The 20,234-nt window shown below is 44.4% G+C and overlaps 1 protein-coding gene across 3 annotated transcripts in view; it reads right to left on the bottom strand.

Moving 5' to 3' along the window:
- Positions 1–18,180, bottom strand: part of GXYLT1 (glucoside xylosyltransferase 1) — a 78,669-nt gene extending 60,489 nt beyond the window's left edge. For 2 of the 3 annotated variants that reach the window (XR_004059714.1, XM_010376179.2), the window contains exon 1: positions 17,726–18,180. Coding sequence is in view for 2 of the 3 variants with exons in the window: in XM_010376179.2 (XP_010374481.1) it covers positions 17,726–17,946 (221 nt within the window). In the remaining variant the exon portion in view is untranslated. The remainder of the gene's footprint in view (positions 1–17,725) is intronic. The other variant, XM_010376178.2, reaches the window with a different exon arrangement.
- Positions 18,181–20,234: the final 2,054 nt, after the last annotated feature.

Below are 20,234 nucleotides of genomic sequence, written 5' to 3'. Positions count from 1 at the left end.
ATAATCCCAGCACTTTGGGAGGCTGAGGTAGGTGGATTGCTTGAGGCTGGAGTTCAAGACTAGCCTGGTCAACATAACAAGACCCCGTCTCTAAAAATAAAACATTAGCTGGACATGGTGGCATTTACCTGTAAGTTCTAGCTACTCGGGAGGCTGAGGTGGGAGGATGGCATGAGTCCAGGAGTTTGACATTGCAATAAGCTGTGATTGTGCTACTTCACTCCAGCCTGGCTGAACAGAGCAAGACTCTGTCTCGAACAAAAAGAAAACAAAAAAAAATTGAACTGCCCTCCCCTCAAAAAAACCCAGAAATCATGCTGATATTCACAGCCTAGTATCACTATCTACATTATCTCGGTTCCACATTATACAAGCTAAAATGGAGGATCAAGTCTGGTCTTTCTTGTTAGGTTGCATGTTGGAGCCAAAGAGGAAAAAAGAAAACACCTTATATTACAAAAAAATTGTTTTTCATCGTTATTTCTTTTCAAAATAATAGTCTAAAAGTCACTGGGTACTAAAGTACGTATGAAGTCAGGGTGAGTCACTAAACCAGGCCACTTCATTATCTCATCACTATGCAGCTTTGTTTTCTCTCACTATGAATCCAATTATGAGTTACTATGCGTATATCAAATGGCCTACGAAATTTCTGATTTGCAAAAATCTGATCACATCTCTCACAAATGGCAACAGTCCAAGGCAGAGGTTCTCAGCTCTGGTACAGGGTGCCACACAAGACCTATTAAATCAGAATCTAGAAACAGGGTCTGGCACTGGTGGTTTTTAAAATGCTGCCTAAGTAATTCTGTATACTACTGCATAAAGAACAAGAAGGTTGGAATTTCTTAATCAACAAAAAAAAGTTACATTGTAACTGTTTTCCTGTAAAGAAACACCATTTTCTAGCATAGCACAAAAGGCTACATATCTTCATTTAAAAGGCTGAACCGGAAAGAGAAGAAAATGTGTACGTATCAGTAAAACTTAAGACTTGATTAGAAAATCTGTGTTTGTACCCTCTCAAGCATGGCTATGTATTTTCTTAAGTCTTTGATTTCATACCACATAGTCAGACTCAGTGATGGTAATAACGAACACAGAGTTCTTTTCAGATTCAGGCACTTTCACACCCATTTAGACTCACAAGAAACGTTTTAAGGTAGATACAATCTCTGTCTTTCAGACACTGACGATATCACAGCTTTATTTCAACAAATCCACAATTTATTTACAATCAACACCTAATGTGTACCTTTGTTCTAAGAAGATAACTAATCAGGTTATTCCATATCCCCTGTCAAACTCTACAACAGTGAAAAATGGAAATGGAAATCTCAAAGACAAATTCAATTTTACTATAAAATTAATTAAAATTATATATATTTAACAATACCATTTGCAGCCTCAACTTGTACTTTAAGTTACAAATCAGTTATGCATTGTTTTCCAAACCTGCCTGGTCCTCAGGTCACTTGTCAAAAATACAGATATAGGATCCTATCCCAGATCCAGTTAATCAAGCCTCCCCAGAGAAGTGGACTAAGAACCTCAATTTTTCATCAATATCCCCAGGTAAGTCTCAAAATCAGACCTGAATGAGAAACGCTATATCAAGGGATATCTAGAGTCAACTTGAAATTTTTTAACAAAATACTGATAATAACTTCTCTCATGATAATCCTGTTTATTTACAACTTAAGGATTAAATTTTGAAAATTTGTGTTTCTATGAATACTTCAATGAATACATGTTATTAAGTACCATTTAGAAAATTTTTTAAAGCCTAAGAAACTAATTACCCACCACTATTAACATTTTCATATCTTTACTACCTCATATTTCAAAAATATCTTCCTACAAATATTTGACTAGAAAAGTTAACATGCATGTTGCCAACATGCAGAAGTTGCTGAAACTACTTGATCTTCGTTAGTCTCAAGAAACCATGTGAGCTAGACAGCACACCTCAAACTCCCTGTTCTCAGGAAATATCCACCAGGGCGCTTCTAACTCAAAGGACCCTCTTGCAGTATTACAATTAAACTGTACTTGGGGGCAATGTTTTGCTTTTCTTTAAGTTGATGCAAGATGATGAAGCCACAGACATGAGAATTAAATTCAACAAGACCAACACATTGAACAACTTAGTAATGAGTTTAAATTTTGTGAAGCTTTGAGCCACACCAAGAGCCCTATACTTTTGCTATTATCAAACTGAGAGGTGACAATGTGCTAGCAGACCCTGTTCTCAGCGCCTCCTCGGCCACGGCATTCACTCTGGCAGTGCTTGAGGAGCCCTTCAGCCCGCCACTGCATTGTGGGAGCCCCTCTCTGCGCTGGCCGAGGCCGGAGCCGGCTCCCTCTGCTTGCCTGGAGGTGTGGAGGGAGAGGGGCAGGCAGAAACCGGGGCTGTGCACAGTGCTCACAGGCCAGTGTGAGTTCCCGCCGGCACAGGCTCCGCGGGCCCCACACTCAGAGCGGCTGGCCGGGGCCACCGGCCCAAGGCAGTGAAGGGCTTAGCACCTGGCCCAGCAACTGCAGAGGGTACGCGGGTCCCCCAGCAGTGCCAGCCTGCTGGCGCTGCACTCGAATTCTCACTGGGCCTCAGCTGCCTCCCCATGGGACAAGGCTCAGGACCTACAGCCCGCCATGTCAGAGCCCTGCCTCCGCGGTGAGCTCCCACGCAGCCCCAGCACCCATGAAGGGCAACTGGTGGGCAGCTCCCCCTGCAGCCCCAGTGCGGGATCCACTAGGTGAAGCCAGCTGGGCTCCTGAGTCTAGTGGGGACTTGGAGAACTTTTATGTCTAGCTAGAGGATTGTAAATGCACCAATCAGCAGTCTGTGTCTAGCTCAGGGATTATAAACGCACCAATCAGCACACTGTCAAAACGGTCCCATCAGGTCTCTGTAAAATGGACCAATTAGCAGGATGTGAGTGGGGTCAGATAAGGGAATAAAAGCAGGCTGCAGGAGCCAGCCAGCAGCAACTCCTCTTCCACACTGTGGAAGCTTTGTTCTTTCACTCTTTAAAATAAATCTTGCTGCTGCTCACTGTTTGGGTCCATGCCGCCTCTATGAGCTGTAACACAGTGAAGGTCTGCAGTTTCACTCCTGAAGCCAGCGAGACCACAAACTCACCATAGTTAGTGATGTAACGGTACCTGAACATCACTAAGCCTCTTCCCCCAGGGACCAGTGCCCAGTTAGCAGAACTAGTGGCACCTACCTGAGACTTAGAACTGGGAAAGGGAAAAAGAATAAATGTGTATACAGACAGCAAGTATGGTTATCTAATCCTACGTGCCCATGCTACAAGATGGAAAGAAAGGGAATTCCTAACCTCCAGGAACCCCCATTAAATGCCACAAGGAAATCATGGAGTTACTGCGTGCAATGCAAAAACCAAAGAAGGTGACAGTCTTATACTGCCAAAGCCATCAAAAAGGGGAAGGAGAAAGGAGAACAGCAGCATACGCAGCTGGCAGAGGCAGGGAAAGACCATCAGAAAGGAAAGAGAGAAAGAGACAGGAAGTCAGAGAAAGAGAGAGGAAGAACAGGAGAGACAAAGAGAAGGAGACAGAGGAAGAGACAGTCAAAGAAAGACAGAGTCAGAAAAAGAGAGACAAAGAAGTCAAAGAGGAAGAAAGAGAGATGGAAGTAGTAAAGAAACAAGAGTGTACCCTATTCCTTCAAAAACTCCAACTGATCATAGTAACTTCCGAGTCACCCAAACAGCTCCATTCAGTCGGCTTGTCTGCTTCTCAGGGCCCCCCAAAATCATCACCTCCTCCCTGCTTAACAAGCAGTCCAGGTTTTGTAACGGCAAACATACTCCCTGCATGACCATTCACCCCTGGACGCCCTGCAGCAGTGCCCCCACCACTAGTGAATGCCTTCTTATCCCCTCTTTCAATCACTCTCTGGAAAGTTCCTAGTAGATACAAAATTTTTTTTCTCCAATAGGAAAACAGAACACAGGGAGCCACTCAGTTTGCTCCCAACACCCCTTTCCAGCCGCTCACCAGAGCTACCTTGGCAAGTACTCTAGGAGGATGGCAAAATGAAAACAACAAACTCACACACCTTTTTAACATACACAACCAGTTCTATCTACCCAGCGAAGGTATATTCTTATGTGGAACATCGACCTATATCTGCCTCCCCACTAACTGGACAGGCATCTGCACCTTAGTCTTTCTAAGTCCCAACATTAATATTGCCCCGGGAACTCACACCTTATCAGTACCCCTCAAAGCTTAAGTCCGTCAGCACAGAGCCATACAACTAGTACCCCTACTTATAGGGTTAGGAATGGCTACTGCTACAGGAACAGGGATAGCTGGTTTATCTACTTCATTATTGTACTACCACACACTCTCAAAGGATTTCTCAAACAGTTTGCAAGAAATAACGAAATCTATTCTTACTTTACAATCTCAAATAGACTCTTTAGCAGCAGTGACTCCCCAAAACAGCCGAGACCTAGACCTCCTCACTGCTGAGAAAGAAGGACTCTGCACCTTCTTAGGGGAAGAGTGTTGTTTTTACACTAACCAGTCAGGGAGAGCTTAAGATGCTGCCTGGCGTTAACAGGAAAAGGCCTCTGAAATCAGACGCCTTTCAAATTCTTATACCAATCTCTGGAGTTAGGCAACATGGCTTCTCCCCTTTCTAAGTCCCGTGGCAGCCATCTTGCAGTTACTCGCCTTTGGGCCCTGTATCTTTAACCTTCTTGTCAAATTTGTTTCTTCTAAAATCGAGGTCATCAAGCTACACAGATGGTCTTACAAATGGAACCCCAAATGAGCTCAACAACTTCTACCGAGGACCCCTGGACCGACCCACTGGCACCTTCACTGGCCTAGAGAGCTCCCCTCTGGGGGACACTACAACTGCAGGGTCCCTTCATTGCACCTATCCAGCAGGAAGTAGCTAGAGTGGTCATCGGCCAAATTCCCAACAGTAGTTGGGGTATCCTCTTTAGAGGAGGGATTGAGAGGTGACTATGTGCTAGCAGCCTTCACTCTTTGCACCTCCTCAGCCTCGGCATCCACTCTGGCAGCACTTGAGGAGCCCTTCAGCCTGCCACTGCACTGTGGGAGCCCCTCTCTGAGCTGGCCGAGGCCAGAGCCGGCTCCCACTGCTTGTGGGGAGGTGTGGAGTAAGAGGCGCAGGCGCAAAGTGGGGCTGTACGCAGTGCTCACAGGCCAGTGCAAGTTACAGCAGGCGTGGGCTCCGCAGGCCCCACACTGGGAGCCGCTGGCCCACGGCAGTGAGGTGCTTAGCACCTGGGCCAGCAGCTGCAGAGGGTGCACTGGGTCCCCCAGCACTGCCAGACTGCCGGCGCTGTGCTCAAATTGTCGCCAGGCCTCAGCTGCCTCCTCGCAGGGCAGGGCTCAGGACCTACAGCCTGCCATGTCCAAGCTCTGCCTCCACAGTGGGCTCCCACGCAGCCCGAGCCTCCCCGACGGGCACTGCCACCTGCTACATGGCGCCCGGTCCCATCGACTGCCCAAGGGCTGATGAGTGCAGGCGTGGCTAGGGATTGGTGGGCAGCTCTGCCTGCAGCCCCAGTGCAGGATCCGCTAGGTGAAGCCAGCTGGGCTCCTGAGTCTAGTGGGGACTTGAATAACTTTTATGTCTAGCTAGAGGATTGTAAATGCACCAATCAGCACTCTGTGTCTAGCTCAGGGATTGTAAATGCACCAATCAGCACCCTGTCAAAACGGTCCAATCAGCTCCCTGCAAAATGGACCAATCAGCAGGATGTGAGTGGGGTCAGATAAGGAAATAAAATCAGGCTGCCCCAGCCAGCCAGCGGCAACCAGCTCAGGTCCTCTTCCACACTGTGGAAGCTTTGTTCTTTCACTCTTTACAATAAATCTTACTGCTGCTCACTCTTTGTGTCCACGCTGCCTCTATGAGCTGTAACACTCACCGCAAAGGTCTGCAGCTTCACTCCTGAAGTCAGCGAGACCATGAACCCACCAGAAGGAAGAAACTGTGGACACATCTGAACATCTGAAGGAACAAACTCCAGACTACCATCTTCAAGAGCCATATAACACCGCGCGGGTCCACGGCTTCATTCTTGAAGTCAGCGAGACCAAGAACCCACTAATTCCGGACACAGAACTAGGTGCCAAGATGATCACACATCTGACACTTCTATTAAGAAGTAGGATCTGCTGGGCACAGTGGTTCATGCCTCTAATCCCAGCACTTTGGGAGGCCAAGGTAGGCAGATCACTTGAGGTCAGGAGTTAGAGAATGCCCTGGCCAACATGGTGAAGCCCCACCTCTACTAAAAAAATCAGTCAGGTGTGGTGGTGGTTGCCTGTAATCCCAGCTACTCAGGAGGCTGAGGCAGGAGAATCGCTTGAACCCAGGAGGCGGAGGTTGCAGTAAACCAAGATCGTGCCATTGCACTCCAGCCTGGGCGACAGAGCAAGACTCTGTCTCAAAAAAAAAAAAAAAAAAAAAGGATCTAACTCCCCTTATCCAGAATCTAAGTGGGCTCTGTGATTGCTTTGACAAATAGAATACTGAATATAATATTGTGCCAATGTTCAGGCCCTTGCCTTAAGACTTCTACATCCAATTTCTTGGAACTCTCTTTGAACCTGACCTTTACATTGTAAGAAGCCCAAGGCACATGGAAAAGCCACTTGAGAAAATGCAGATCAACAGCCTCCACTGAGCTCCTAGTAAAAAGCCAGCATCAACTGCTAGCCATGTAATAGGGCCACAATGCCACACCATTGTGATCTACCAACCTACTGGTTCCTCCCCAACTCACAGAAGACTAGCATCTGGTTCACAGATCTACCAGACTGCCGGCGCTGTGCTCGAATTCTCGCCGGGCCTCAGCTGCCTCCTCGCAGGGCAGGGCTCAGGACCTACAGCCTGCCATGTCCAAGCTCTGCCTCCACAGTGGGCTCCCACGCAGCCCGAGCCTCCCCGACGGGCACTGCCACCTGCTCCATGGCTTCCATAGAAGACTAGTAGAAGTAGCGTCTCAGTACCAAATCCTACTTTCCTCTAACCATTCATTTGGTAAATCAATAAATTTTCTACTGAATGATTACCTCTACAGGCCAAACACTGGCAACACAATAGTGAGTAAAATGGACATGGATCATACTGTCTAGTGGGGGACAACAGAATGTCACCTCACATACTGCAATGTGGGAGACCTAACCAACACTCAGGTTACACAATTGTTTAACTCCAGTAACTCTTACCTCCTTTTCTCTTCAGTTAAAAATGGCAAATGCTGGCCAAGCACAGTGGCTCACACCTGTAATCTCAGCATTTTAGGAGGCTGAGGTGGGTGGATCGCTTGAGCCCAGGAGTTCAAGACCAGCCTGGGCAACATGGCGAAACCCCGTCTCTACAAAGAAAAAAAAAAAAAAAATTAGCCGGGCATGGTGGTGTGTGTCTGTAGTCCCAGTTACTTGGGAGGCTGAGTTGGGAGGATAGTTTGAGCCCAGGAGTTTGAGGCTGCAGTGATTGTGATCACGCCAATGCACACCAGGTCTGGGTAACAGCCCTCCAGCCTGGGCGACAGAGCGAGACTCCGCCTCAAAAAGAAATTTTTTGTAGAGACAAAGTCTTGCTTTGCTGCCTAGGCTTATTATTTGTATCCCGTTACATGTGTGGAAATCACTCAGCCCTCCAATCACATGCTTCCTAGGTATAAGCTCCCTCCTTTACCCATTTCCCTCCCTACTCAGACTACGTCATATGGTTCATCCATTCATGTTCCTATACCTACAACTTGCACCACCTCCTTTCACCATACCTTTTCAGTACAATCTTCAGTTGAAACTGAGCCATTCACTCACATTCTCAGATGAATACTGAAGAACAGTTAATGACATGACTATGCTGATTAGTAGAAATATAAATTAACTGTCTTCCTCTTAGCTAGTCTCATGCCTACTACCAACTCTATTCGCATCCCCTTGTTGCCCATCTTCTTCTCAGGGGTCCTTAAAGACCTTCTTGCATCAATTACTCTTTCTCCTTAACTGGCAATCTCTATTTGTGTTGTAGACTGTATTACTGTTCAGTTATTCACTCCCCACATTTAACTGTAAAAGGATTATACAACCCTATTCATTACCATGGGCCTTGCCTGCCTGATAGGGGAGGCATATATCCCTGCATCATTTATTGACTTTGACCTTATTCGAGTGACTTGCTTTGGCCAAAGTAATACAAAAAGACATGATTACTGTGGCATTAAAGGAGAAGCTTCAAATGGGACTGTGCTGTTCAATCTGGCTTATTCCTCAGCCAATACCATGAGACCAGGCATATCCAATGTATGGACTGCTCCTTCAGCTTGGATCCCAGAATGAGAAGATATATCAAGCAAAGTCATAGCCATAGACATGTAATGTGTGCAAGAAATAAATGCTTGCTATTGTCAACTGCTAAGATGTGTGGGGTTGTTACAAAGCAAATCAGAATAATACAAACATAATTCCCTTTTACAGTGTATAATTCAATGGTTTTTAGTATATTCAGAGTTGTGCAACCATGACTCACCAATTAAATTCCTCAGTATATACTCAAGAGAACTGAAAACATGTTCACAGAAAAACTGAGCATGAATGCTCATAGCAGCATCACTTATAATAGCCAAAAAGTATGAAAAAACTCAAATGTCCATCAAATAATGAGCAAAATGTGGTATATCCATACAATGGACTATTATTTGTCCATAAAAAGGAATGAAATACAGTGATACATGTTACAGCAGATAAACCTTGAAACATTATACCAAGAATAAAGTCAGACTCAAAAGGCCACATACTGTGTGATTCCTTTATGTAAAATGCCCCGAACAGGCAAACCTCTACAGACAGAAAATAGATTCGTGGTTGCTTAGGACTGGGGGACTGAGGAGTGCAAGGTGGGAGTTACTGCTAACAGATATACGGTTTCTTTGGGGGTAATGATTAACTTCACAAAGGTTTAATGCAGTCAAAATTGGATGGGAAAAATCAAGTTATAGGTAAATTTCTTGATCATAATTCAATGTCAAAAACCACACAGTATATAGGAAAGATGTTTTTCTTTCTTTACTGGAAACATAAGAACACATGCACCAGTGAATACATATGCTGCATGCCATTAAAAAAAATCGTAAAACACTTAGGTACTGCTGTAAGGAGTGAAGTAATTTGTTTACAGTTTCTTAACTCCCAAATATCCATTCTCCCACTTTGAAAAACTGGTTTTGGAGATCAAGATAAAGAGTAGAAACTCACACTGAGAACTTAAAGAGTAGAAACTCACACTGAGAACTTACGACATATCAGTGGCTTATTAGAAGCAATAAGATAAATTAGCATAAGCAACTCATCTGAAGACAGCACGTGTACTTTCAGGCCAAAAAGAAAAATTAAAGTTTGAAAATATTGGAAAAGTAAAGGTAGTTATCTAGGTTCTGGCTATTAGTTGCTTAAAACTGTTGAAAGCAGAATACTAAAATCCAACATTCAAAGAGGTAACTCAAATAATTTTAATGGGGCAAAGTGTTAATATGAGTTGGTGGATATGTCTTCACTATACCCATACTGACATTCAAAAGCACTTAAGTTCTAAAAGGGAATTGTTTTCACTGTGGATCAAACTGAAATAAAACGTTACTTTACTATGGCTCATCCTCAAATCTAGCAAGGCACAAAGCATATAGCTCTAGGTAGCTTGTCTACAACTGACTAAGGGGTAGCACAAGGTATCTTCGTGGTGATGAAACAATTCTGTATCCTGATTGTGGGGGTGGTTACATATATTTACATGTGATAAAACAACGCTCGGCACAATAACAGTTGTCGAACTTGAAGTTTACTTAAATCCAATTACAAAATGTTTTTTATACGCACATACACACACACACATAAATAAACAAGTCGCCCAGGCTGGAGTGCAGTGGTGCAAACACGGTTCATTGCAGCCTCAACCTCCTGGGCCCAAGCGATCCTCCCATCTCAACCTCTGGAGTAGCTGGGACCACAGGTGCACACCACTATGCCCAATTAATTTTTTGTATTTTTGTTGTTGTTGAGAGAGTGTTTTGCCATGTTGCCAAGGTTGGTCTAGAACTTCTGGATTCAAGCAATCCACCCACCTTGGCCTCCTTGCTAGGATTACAGGTATGAGCCACCGTGCCTGGTTACACTTTTAAGTCAAACTAGAAAAAGTAATTTTCATTTCAAAATGTCCATGATAGGAGGCTTCAGTGAAAACTATGCAAAACTTAAAGAGTCAGTGATACGAGACCAGCCTGACCAACATGGTGAAACCCTGTCTCTACTAAAAATAGAAAAATTAGGCCGGGTGCAGTGGCTTACACCTGTAATCCCAGCATTTTGGGAGGCGGAGGCGGGAGGATCACAAAATCAGGAGATCGAGACCATCCTGGCTAACACAGTAAAACCCCATCTCTACTAAAAACACAAAAATTTAGCCAGGCCTGGTGGCATGCACCTGTACTCCCAGCTACTTGGGAGGCTGAGGCAGGAGAATCGCTTGAACTAGGGAGGTGGAGGTTACAGTGAGCCGAGATCACGCCATTGCACTCCCGCCTGGGCGACAGAGTGTCCATCTCAAAAAAAAAAAAAAAAGCAGATCACGAGGTCAAGAGGTCAAGACCATCCTGGCTAACACGGTGAAAACCCATCTCTACTAAAAATACAAAAAATTAGCTGGGCATGGTAGCGGGCACCAGTACCAGCTACTCGGGAGGCTGAGGCAGGAGAATGGTGTGAACCCGGGAGGCACAGCTTGCAGTGAGCCAAGATCGTGCCACTGCACTCCAGCCTGGGTGACAGAGCAAGACTCCATCTCAAATTAAAAAAAAAAAAAAAAAAAAAAAGTCAGTGACAAATTTAGGCATATTCAGCATAAATACATTACGGTATGAATGAAGTGCTGCTGCAAAGCAGCAATGCAACTTCAAGACATGTATCCCCACCCTATGACTGTGCAAGAGAAGCAAAGATGCTTACAGACACATTAAAGGAGGCCATTCCCATGATATGCCAAATCACTGTTATTTAATTTTCAACCAAATTGTTTCCAGATCAGGCACAGTGGCTCACACCTGTAATCCCAACACTTTGGGAGTCCGAGGCAGGCAGATCACCTGAGGTCAGGAGTTCAAGGCCAGCCTGGCCAACATGGGGAAACCCCGTCTCTACTAAAAATAAAAAATTAGCCAGGAATGGTGGCACGCGCCTGTAGTCCCAGCTACTCAGGAGGCTGAGGCAGGAGAATCGCTTGAACCCGGAAAACGGAGGCTGCAGTGAGCCGAGATCACACCACTGCACTCCAGCCTGGGCGACAGAGACTCCATATCAAAAAGAAAAAAAGAAATAAAATAAATAAATAGTTTCCAGACAACTTAATTTCTAGCTCGAAGACCTTTTTCTTAAATTTCTAATTTCACTAATCCTCAGCAAGTAGGAAAAGGACTGTTTATGCATAAATGACACTGAAACAATCATTTCAAAGAAACAGCATCACACAATATACCTCCTCTACCCGCCTAGCTTCCCCACAAAGCCAGATTGATTTAAATGTAAAAAAGGGAGGGAAAAAAAAAACTGGTAGAAAGCTTTCCCATTCATAATAAAGGTAAAAACGATAAAGCAAAAAGTAGCCAATCTAAAAACAAAACGTAAACCTCATACAGTACACACATTAATAAAATTTAAGTTTATACCTGGGGGAAGTACTTCCAATAGGTATGGCATAAAGATAATGATCTTACTGCTTTAAAATAAGATTTTCTAGGCAGGGTATGGTGGCTCATGCCTGCACTTTGGGAGGCCGAGGCAGGCGGATCACCTGAGGTCAGGAGTTCAAGACCAGGCTGGCCAACATGGTGAAACCCCATCTCTACCAAAAAATACAAAAAAAAAAAAAAAAAAGCCAGGCAGATTGGCACACACCTGTAATCCCAGCTACTTGTGAGGCTGAGGCAGGAGAACTGGTTGAACCCAGGAGGCGGAGGTAACACTGAGCCGAGATTATGCCACTGCACGCCAGCCTGGGCAACGGAGCGAGACTCTGTCGCAACAAAAAAAAAAAAAAAAGCCAGGTGTGGTGTGCATGCCTGTAGTCACAGCTACTTGGGAAGCTAAGGTGGGAGGATCACTTGGGCCCAGAAGGTCAAGGCTGCAGTGAGTCATGATCTCAGGCCACTGTACTCCACCTTGGGTGACAGAGTGAGACCTTGTCTCAGAAATAAAAAATAAGATTTCTAAATCAGAAGTACCTATTATTTTTTCATAAGCCAAGTAACTTTCCCCTCCAAAAGCACAGAATATTTTAATTAATTACTAGTATTTATTAAATACTATGTGTCAAGTTTGCACTAAGCATTTGCTATGGTCTGAATGTTTGTGTCCCCTCAAAATTCATATGTTGAAATCTAATTACCAACATGATGTTACGAGGTAGGGCATAGGTGATTAGGTCATGAGAGCAGAGCCCCCACGAATAGGATTACTGGGGGGCCCTTATAAAAGGGGCCTGCCTCTTGTCTTCTACCATGTGAGAACACAGGGAGAAGGCGACATCTATGAACCAGGAAATGGGTCCTCATCAGACACTGAACCTGCTGGTGCCTTGACTTGAATTTCTAGTCTCCAGAACCGAAAGAAATAAATTTCTGTAGTTTCTAAGCTCTCTAGTCTATGGTATTTTTTTATAGCAGCCCAAACAAACTAAGATAACACTTCACAAATACGTAACGTAGATACCACTATGATCCTTCAATGACCCAAAATACAAGGTACAGGGCACTGGTTTTATGTAAGATGTTTTTGCAATAACAAAGCAGAGATTAAAGTGGCTTTAGTAAGTAATTCAACTCTTTACTGTTCACTGACTCAACTCTCTTCTTCAAACATAACTGCAAAAAAAAGGGGGGAAATGGGCTGGGCAGGTGGCTCACACCTGTAATTCCAGCACTTTGGGAAGCTGAGGCGGGCGGATCACCAGGTCAGGATTTCGAGACCATCCTGACTAACACGGTGAAACCCCGCCTCTACTAAAAATACAAAAAAATTAGCTGGGCGTGGTGGCAGGCGCCTGTAACCCCAGCTACTCCGAGGCAGAGGCAGGAGAATGGCGTGAACCTGGAAGACCAGCTTGCAGTGAGCCGAGATCAATCCACTGCACTCCAGTCTGGGCAACAAAGAGAGAATCCGCCTCAAAAAAAAAAAAAAAAAAGGAAAAAGGAGAAAAAAGAAAAAGAAAAAAAGAAAAGGCAGGGGGGGAACTTCAAACAGTAGTGTGAAAATAGTGCCCAAACTATTCTCAATTTTTGGTTTTATCACAACAAGCTGGGGCACATCTGTAAAATATAAATTCCTGGACCCCATTGCCAGGACATTTTTATTTAACAGGTCTTAACTGGAGCCCAATGACCAGAATTTTTCCCAGAGGTAAGAAATTGGAAGGAAAAAAAAAAATCCCAACTTAAAATTTAAATTACCAAAATGATATTAGCTAAAATGTTGTTGTGTCAGGCACCACACTAGGTACTCTATGCCAGCTATTTAATATTTAATTTCAATTCTCACAAACAACTCAATATCATATTCTCTCTGATGAAGAAAACACGTGCAAGGTCAACAGAGTCAGTAAGTGGCAAAGCTGAAGTCTGTCACTCCAAAACCCTTATTTTCTATTCTTTAAGTTCTCAGTATACAACACTAGGGTTCCCAGGATCCAGCAGAAATGATAAGTCTATGGCCTAACCAGATCTAAAAAAGAAAGTGAGGTAATTACCTCCCTGTGTGACAAGGAGATACACGAGGAGACTCCAAGGGCATGATGGGTTCAGAAATGGTATCACTGAAACATTTAGTAATTTCTTGATTCCCCACAACCAATACTGCTGTATAGCCACACGTAAAATTTTGATAATCAATGTCAGGACTCATCAGTGAAATATGATAATTTAATCATCCTGAGTATCTAAAATGCAAAAAGTAACTAAAATGCAACAAAGTGGTATGAAGTACTGATGTCCTGTAATAACTACTGCTTTCTGTCAAACACCTTAATACAGTCTGTCCACACTGAAGAGCCTGAGTCTCTCCTTGTAGAAGAGGCACTGCCTACCCAGCATTTCTTCTCCTTTGAGGCACCTCTCCTCTCCAACACCAATCATGTTATTCTGTCTGCCCCAGGCATGTGCAAGTGACACAGAGTCAATAAATCAGAGCTCCCCATCCCAAGTTAACACTGACTGGTCCACAAACAGGCATGCAATCCAAGCAAGTCCAATGACAGCCTTGTCCTAGGATTTTGTATTTGAGATTCGAGAACAAAACCTGCAAGAACAGAAAAACCCCATGAAAGTTCTGTCGTTAGTGGAAAAGAGTCCCCATTCCTTAAGGTCCTTTGAGTTGCCCTGCTATCTGCAGTTTTTCCTTCAATTCAAAAACTGTGTAAGCCTATAAATATGTTTTGCTTGACATCGTTTTATTGAATTTTACCAAAGACAACTAAGAATTCCATTACAAATTAAGTAAGGTAATCTAATGTACAGCCTGGTGACTATAGTTAACAACCTGTATTGTATATCTAAAATGTGCTATGACAGTAGATCTTAAGTGCTTTCACCACAAAAAAAAAAAAAAACCCTAGGTGAGGTGATGAATGATGTTTAACTAGCTTGACTGTGATCATTTCTCAATGTACATGTATGTCAAACTATCAAGTTGTATGCCTTAACCATATACAATTTCTATTTATCAATTATACTCTAATAAAGCTTTAAAAAATATTATCTACATTTTACAGGTGAGGAAATTAAAACACAGGCAAGTGACACAATTGAGGCAAAGTCTCACAGCAACCAGAGCCAGAATACTGAGAACACGGGTTTATCTGACTCCAAGACCTATGTATTTTCTGATTATTAAAATCATGGCTTCAAATAGAATACACTAATGGATAAGAGATTCCACTGAAAAACTGTTCCTTTCATTTTAAAGTTCTTACTCCAAGTATTTTGTTGCCATGAAATTCTATACTATGAAGAGTTTTTATAAGATCTGAACAACGGAACTTGACTGGGTACAAACCTAGATTCCATGTTTAAAATAAGAGAAATAATAGTTATAATATTTCAAGTAAGATGTTATCAAAAAAGACAAAAAAGCAATAATACCTAAGTACTACTGAAAAGAGGAAGTTGCTGGCTTGCCCCATAGCCCCACTATGCACTGAGTCCACTACCTAAATTAGACCCTTATCTTTCTTTACAGAAAGAGCTCTTGTATAACAATCAAAGGATACACGGTTTCTAATCCTCCTCCAATAATGATTTGCTTTGGATCTTGGCCAAATGATTTATACATGAAGAACTTAGGGATTTCTATACCATATCTCATGGCGGCCAAAAAAGCTTTTTTTGTTTTTTGTTTTTTTTGAGGCGGAGTCTCGCTCTGTCGCCCGGACTGGAGTGCAGTGGACGGATCTCAGCCCCAGGTTTACGCCATTCTCCTGCCTCAGCCTCCTGAGTAGCTGGGACTACAGGCGCCCGCCACCTCGCCTGGCTAGTTTTTGTATTTTTAGTAGAGACGGGGTTTCACCGTGTTAGCCAGGATGGTCTCGATCTCCTGACCTCGTGATCCGCCCGTCTCGGCCTCCCAAAGTGCTGGGATTACAGGCTTGAGCCACCGCACCCTGCCTTTTTTTGTTTTTTTTTTTTTTTTTTTTTTTTTGAGACAGGATCTTGCTCTGTCACCCAGGTTGGATTACACTAGTACAATCATAGCTCACTGTAGCCTTGAACTCCTCGGCTCAAGTGATCCTCCCACCTCAGCCTCCCAAAGTGCTGTGATTACCGGTGTGAAACACCACATTCAGTTAATTTTTAAAAATTTTTTTATTTTTTGTAGAGATGGGTTGTTGACCAGGCTGTTGTCAAACTCCTGGTCTCGAGCAATCAATCATCGCCACTCAGCCTCCCCAAATTCTGGGATTACAGGTGTGAGCTACCGAGCGTTGCCAAAAGTTGATTTAACTCTACGAGATTGCTATAAAGATGTCATAAATGACGATATGTAAAATAGAGTCCTGAGGTCTTAGTAATTTGCATGACCTTAATCAAACCATAGGGTAAAACTTGACAATCCAACTTTTCCACCTTGTTCCTCTGCCCAAATGGTTTCTTACACGCACAAATGTGGTGACATGTTGTTCTTCATCACATTTTTACAAAGACAGATACACCTTTAGTTCTAACTTAGATGTACACTTTCTTTAAAATAAAGTCATGCTACTCAAAGTACCTAAAAAAGTACAGCATTTCGGCTGACTCAATCCTGACACATAAAACTTAACATTTAAGTAATGATTCTATTGGATGTTTATTGAAACTGAGGCTCCTATTTTCAAAAATTCCAAATAATTTTATTAAAGTTAACTGGTCAAACAAAATTTGTAAATTTTTGTCACAAAATAAAATATCTAAGACCAAGGAATGCTAGCATCAGTCTAACGTCATTAAATATTTAATTAAAATGTTGCCTCCTTACAATTTTGCCCAATATAATCCATTTTCCATAATTGCAAATGCTTCACAACAACGTAGTAGGCCATAAACAGTTTAGGCCATAAACATAAACATAAACCCTGTCATTTTTCACGAGCTCATTCAAGTTTTCAGTGAATGCTTTCTCCCAAGACAGACAACTGAGGGTCCTGATGTAGGAATTACCCTGACTAGAATCAAATCGCAGGGTAAAAACATGACAAGCCCGCTTTCCACGCTGCTACTCTGCCCAAACTTCCCCTTTTCATTCCGGGAATGACCATCGACTCTCAAAATGATGTTAAACAACAGCCCACAGCTGACCTACACTCCCTCTCCCGACAAACCCTATACTTTTCTGTATCAAAGCAGCATTTGCCAAGTCTTGGTAGGCAGCACTTCAGATCGTTCCCAGAGAGGTGCCCATACATAAGGTGGAAGTGTCCATGTTGCAAGGCAGTGTAAACGCTCAGATTTCAAGCATTCATAACGCGTTGACAGAAACACTTTTTTTTCTATTTAAATCTCATGTCGATTCCTACTCTGGCAGTGATTTGTGCAAATCCACCTAGGTCATTACGTCGCTTTTTAAATACCGATTTGTCAAGAAAGATAGTGTTTCTAAAAGAAAATTTCACAACCCGCACAAATGCCATTTCCAAATTTAACTGTGGCTAATACTTAAAAGTGTAAGCGTTAACACAGCAAAATCAGCATGAGAGACAAAACACACACACATACACACACGCACAATCCTTAAACACTGAACTAGGGCGCCAGCCTCATGTTTAAATATCTCAACTTGAACTCCACTGAAACAAGAAGGAATTCTCACAAGCCAGGCAGCAGCAAGGCTTTTGTGAACACCTCTTATTTTCAAAGAATCCTCTTTTTAAAAAGTTGAAAATTTATTTCTAACTGCTTTAAAGGGCGCATGACTGGGTCAAAAGACAAACACAAAAAGTGTGGGACACTCTCAGGCGGGAGCAGCGCTGGTTTAGCCCCGACCGGAGGGGAAGGAGGGAAATGAGGGGTCAGAAACCGCAGGAAAGACGCGGGAGACGCGGCGCCGAACCACGAGCAGCCCGGGCCAGGCCGAACCCGCGCCCTGCGCCCGCGGCGTCTCCCGCACGGGGAACTGCCCGTACCTGCCCGAGCCGCCGGGATGCGCTGCGGGGCCCGCGCCGCCCGTGCCTCTCACGGCGCCGCGTCCGCCGCCCGCGAGCCAGGAAGCCACCGCGGCCTGCGGCTTCCCGCCACCGCCACCCGCTCCTTCTTCCAGGGATACGGCGAGCTGGCTGAAAGCGTAAAGGAGCGAGCAGAAGCCGCAGGCCAAACACAGCACGACCACGCGCAGGTAGCGCCGCATCGCCACGGCCGCGCTTCTCAGTCTCCGCCGCCGCCGCGCCCGCCCTGGCGAACTGGAGCTGAGGGAGCGCCACCGCGCAGCCGCGGGCGCAACAAGTTCCTCCCCCGCCGCCGCGGCCGCCGCCGCCTTGCACCCGCTCCCTTCCTTCCCTCCCCGCCCACCACCTAGGCGAGCGCAGCGCGGCGCCGGAGCCGGCTGACAACCCGCCCGGAAGCTCGGACACCGCCTCTGCCGCCGCGCGCCCAAGGGTCAGCCGCAGCGACGCAGCCCCGCCTCTCCCCCGGGCGAGAGGGCTGGACGCGCCGGCGCAGTTCGCGTAGGAGGGACGCAGGGCTGGCGCGCCGGGGGCGGAGTGGGCGCGGGGAACGTGGCGCGCTTGCGGGGTAGAGTGAGGGCAGGCCGACACGCAGGTGACTGGGAGAGCAGTGGGTCTCGACCGCCGAGAGAGGTGGAGCGAAAGCTTCAGGGCTCTGGAGGCAGTTGACCTAAATTCTAATTATGGTCCTTCCACATGGTGGTTTGTGACATTGGGCAACCTAAATTCTCTGAGCATGTTTCTTCGTCCCTAAAATGGAGCTACTGTCCTCATCGTGGGGTGATTGTAAAGATTAAACTGTTTAACGCACGAAAACCGTCTAGCACTTAGAAGGCACTTGACTAGGCCACTTTCCTCTCCATCCTCCCCCAGCCTGTAAGTTTCTGTGATACTAGAATGTGCACGAGCCATTTTCACTCAGATAAGCTCATTGCTTCGTATGTTTCTTATGCGGACCTTGCCTCCCAGCAGACAGTGAGTTCCTGTACCACAGGGCTCTTCCCTTTGACCTTTTTGACCTCCCTCACAACTCATTATTTGCATGTGCAAAACAATTAGTATTCTCCCCACAGAGCTTCTCCTTTCTTCCCCAGTTCTTCTCCCTCTTCTTCAGCTGTTTCCACTACGTTCATTCATTGGCCATTTATAAAGCATCACTTGGGCCAAGCGCGGTGTGAGTACCTAGGGGTATAAAGAAGCCTAACTGGAGCGTGGGTGGGACAGCGGATACTTGTAAATAAGCGCAACACAATGATACAGACTTAAGATCCAGGCCTGTAAGGGTGTGGGCACACACACAAAGGAACAATCAGTTCTGTCTGCGAGTGTGGTCAAGAGAGACTTCATAGCAAAGGTGCCGCTAGAGTCTTGAGTCAGTTAAGGGAAGTAATTCCAGGCTGAAGGATCAATAAACAGGCTCGTGTGTAGGGAACCGTGAGAAGTTTGATACCACCAGCTAAGTGAATGCAAAAGAGGATATGATGAGCGATAAGAGCATAGAAGGGGCCAGATATTTGAGTGCTTTGTTTAGCACACCTAGGAGTTTGAATTTAATCTGCAAGACACTAGTGAACCATTGAAGGGTTTTTAAATAGGAAAGTAACATGATCACATTTGCATTTTAGAGAGCAGACTCTGGCTGTAATGTGGAGGCTGAAACAGCGAGAGGAGAGATTGGAGGCAGAAAGCAGCACCAGTGCCAAAAAGTAAGGGAAGGGAGGCTTCAAAATACACACAAACACATATTCATAGGGAAAAATCATGCGTTTAACTGCTGAAATTGCGTCTGGGGAGTTGACAAGTTTGACCATGAAATACAAGGTGGGGAAATGCTCAATATAGTAGCAGTCTCCATTTGGATCCTTGGCTCCCTATACCAAAAAAGTAGTGGTTCTGTGACCATGAGAAAGTCACTAAACAAATTTAAGGCTCAACTTCCTCCCCTTCTTACTTTACCTGATAAAAAATGAAAATTAGCATGCTATCGAGATGTGTAAAGAGAATAAGAACATACATTTATGCATTCAATAAACATTTATTGAACATATTCTACATGCCAGACAAGGGGCTCGGATGCAGAGTATTCAGAAATAAAGGAGTGTACTGCTCTCAAAGGGAGGACAGGCAAATAAAAACCACGAGAATACTAAATCCTTCCACTACACCTTACACTTCTTAGAGAAATGAAGATAAACTTAACGAAGTACCCAGAATGATAGGAAAAGCATTGATAATAATGAAAACAACTTTTGAGAGAAAGCTGAAGGATACGGTACCAAGAAACTAGAGTAAGGACTAGTACTCGAAAAATGTTTAATTTAAAAGATACTAACTGTAACTTATATATTTCAACAAAGAAACTAAACGTAGTAATAATTAAGAATAACTCCTTGACCCACAGCTGGCTAAAATAATGGAATGGCAAAAAGAGAAGGCAAGCAATTTTCATTTCTGCAACAGTTTTATGAAAAGA

Source organism: Rhinopithecus roxellana, chromosome 10 (genome assembly GCF_007565055.1).
Source record: "Rhinopithecus roxellana isolate Shanxi Qingling chromosome 10, ASM756505v1, whole genome shotgun sequence".
Lineage (NCBI taxonomy): Eukaryota > Metazoa > Chordata > Mammalia > Primates > Cercopithecidae > Rhinopithecus > Rhinopithecus roxellana.
This window is presented reverse-complemented; position numbering and strand designations above follow the sequence as displayed.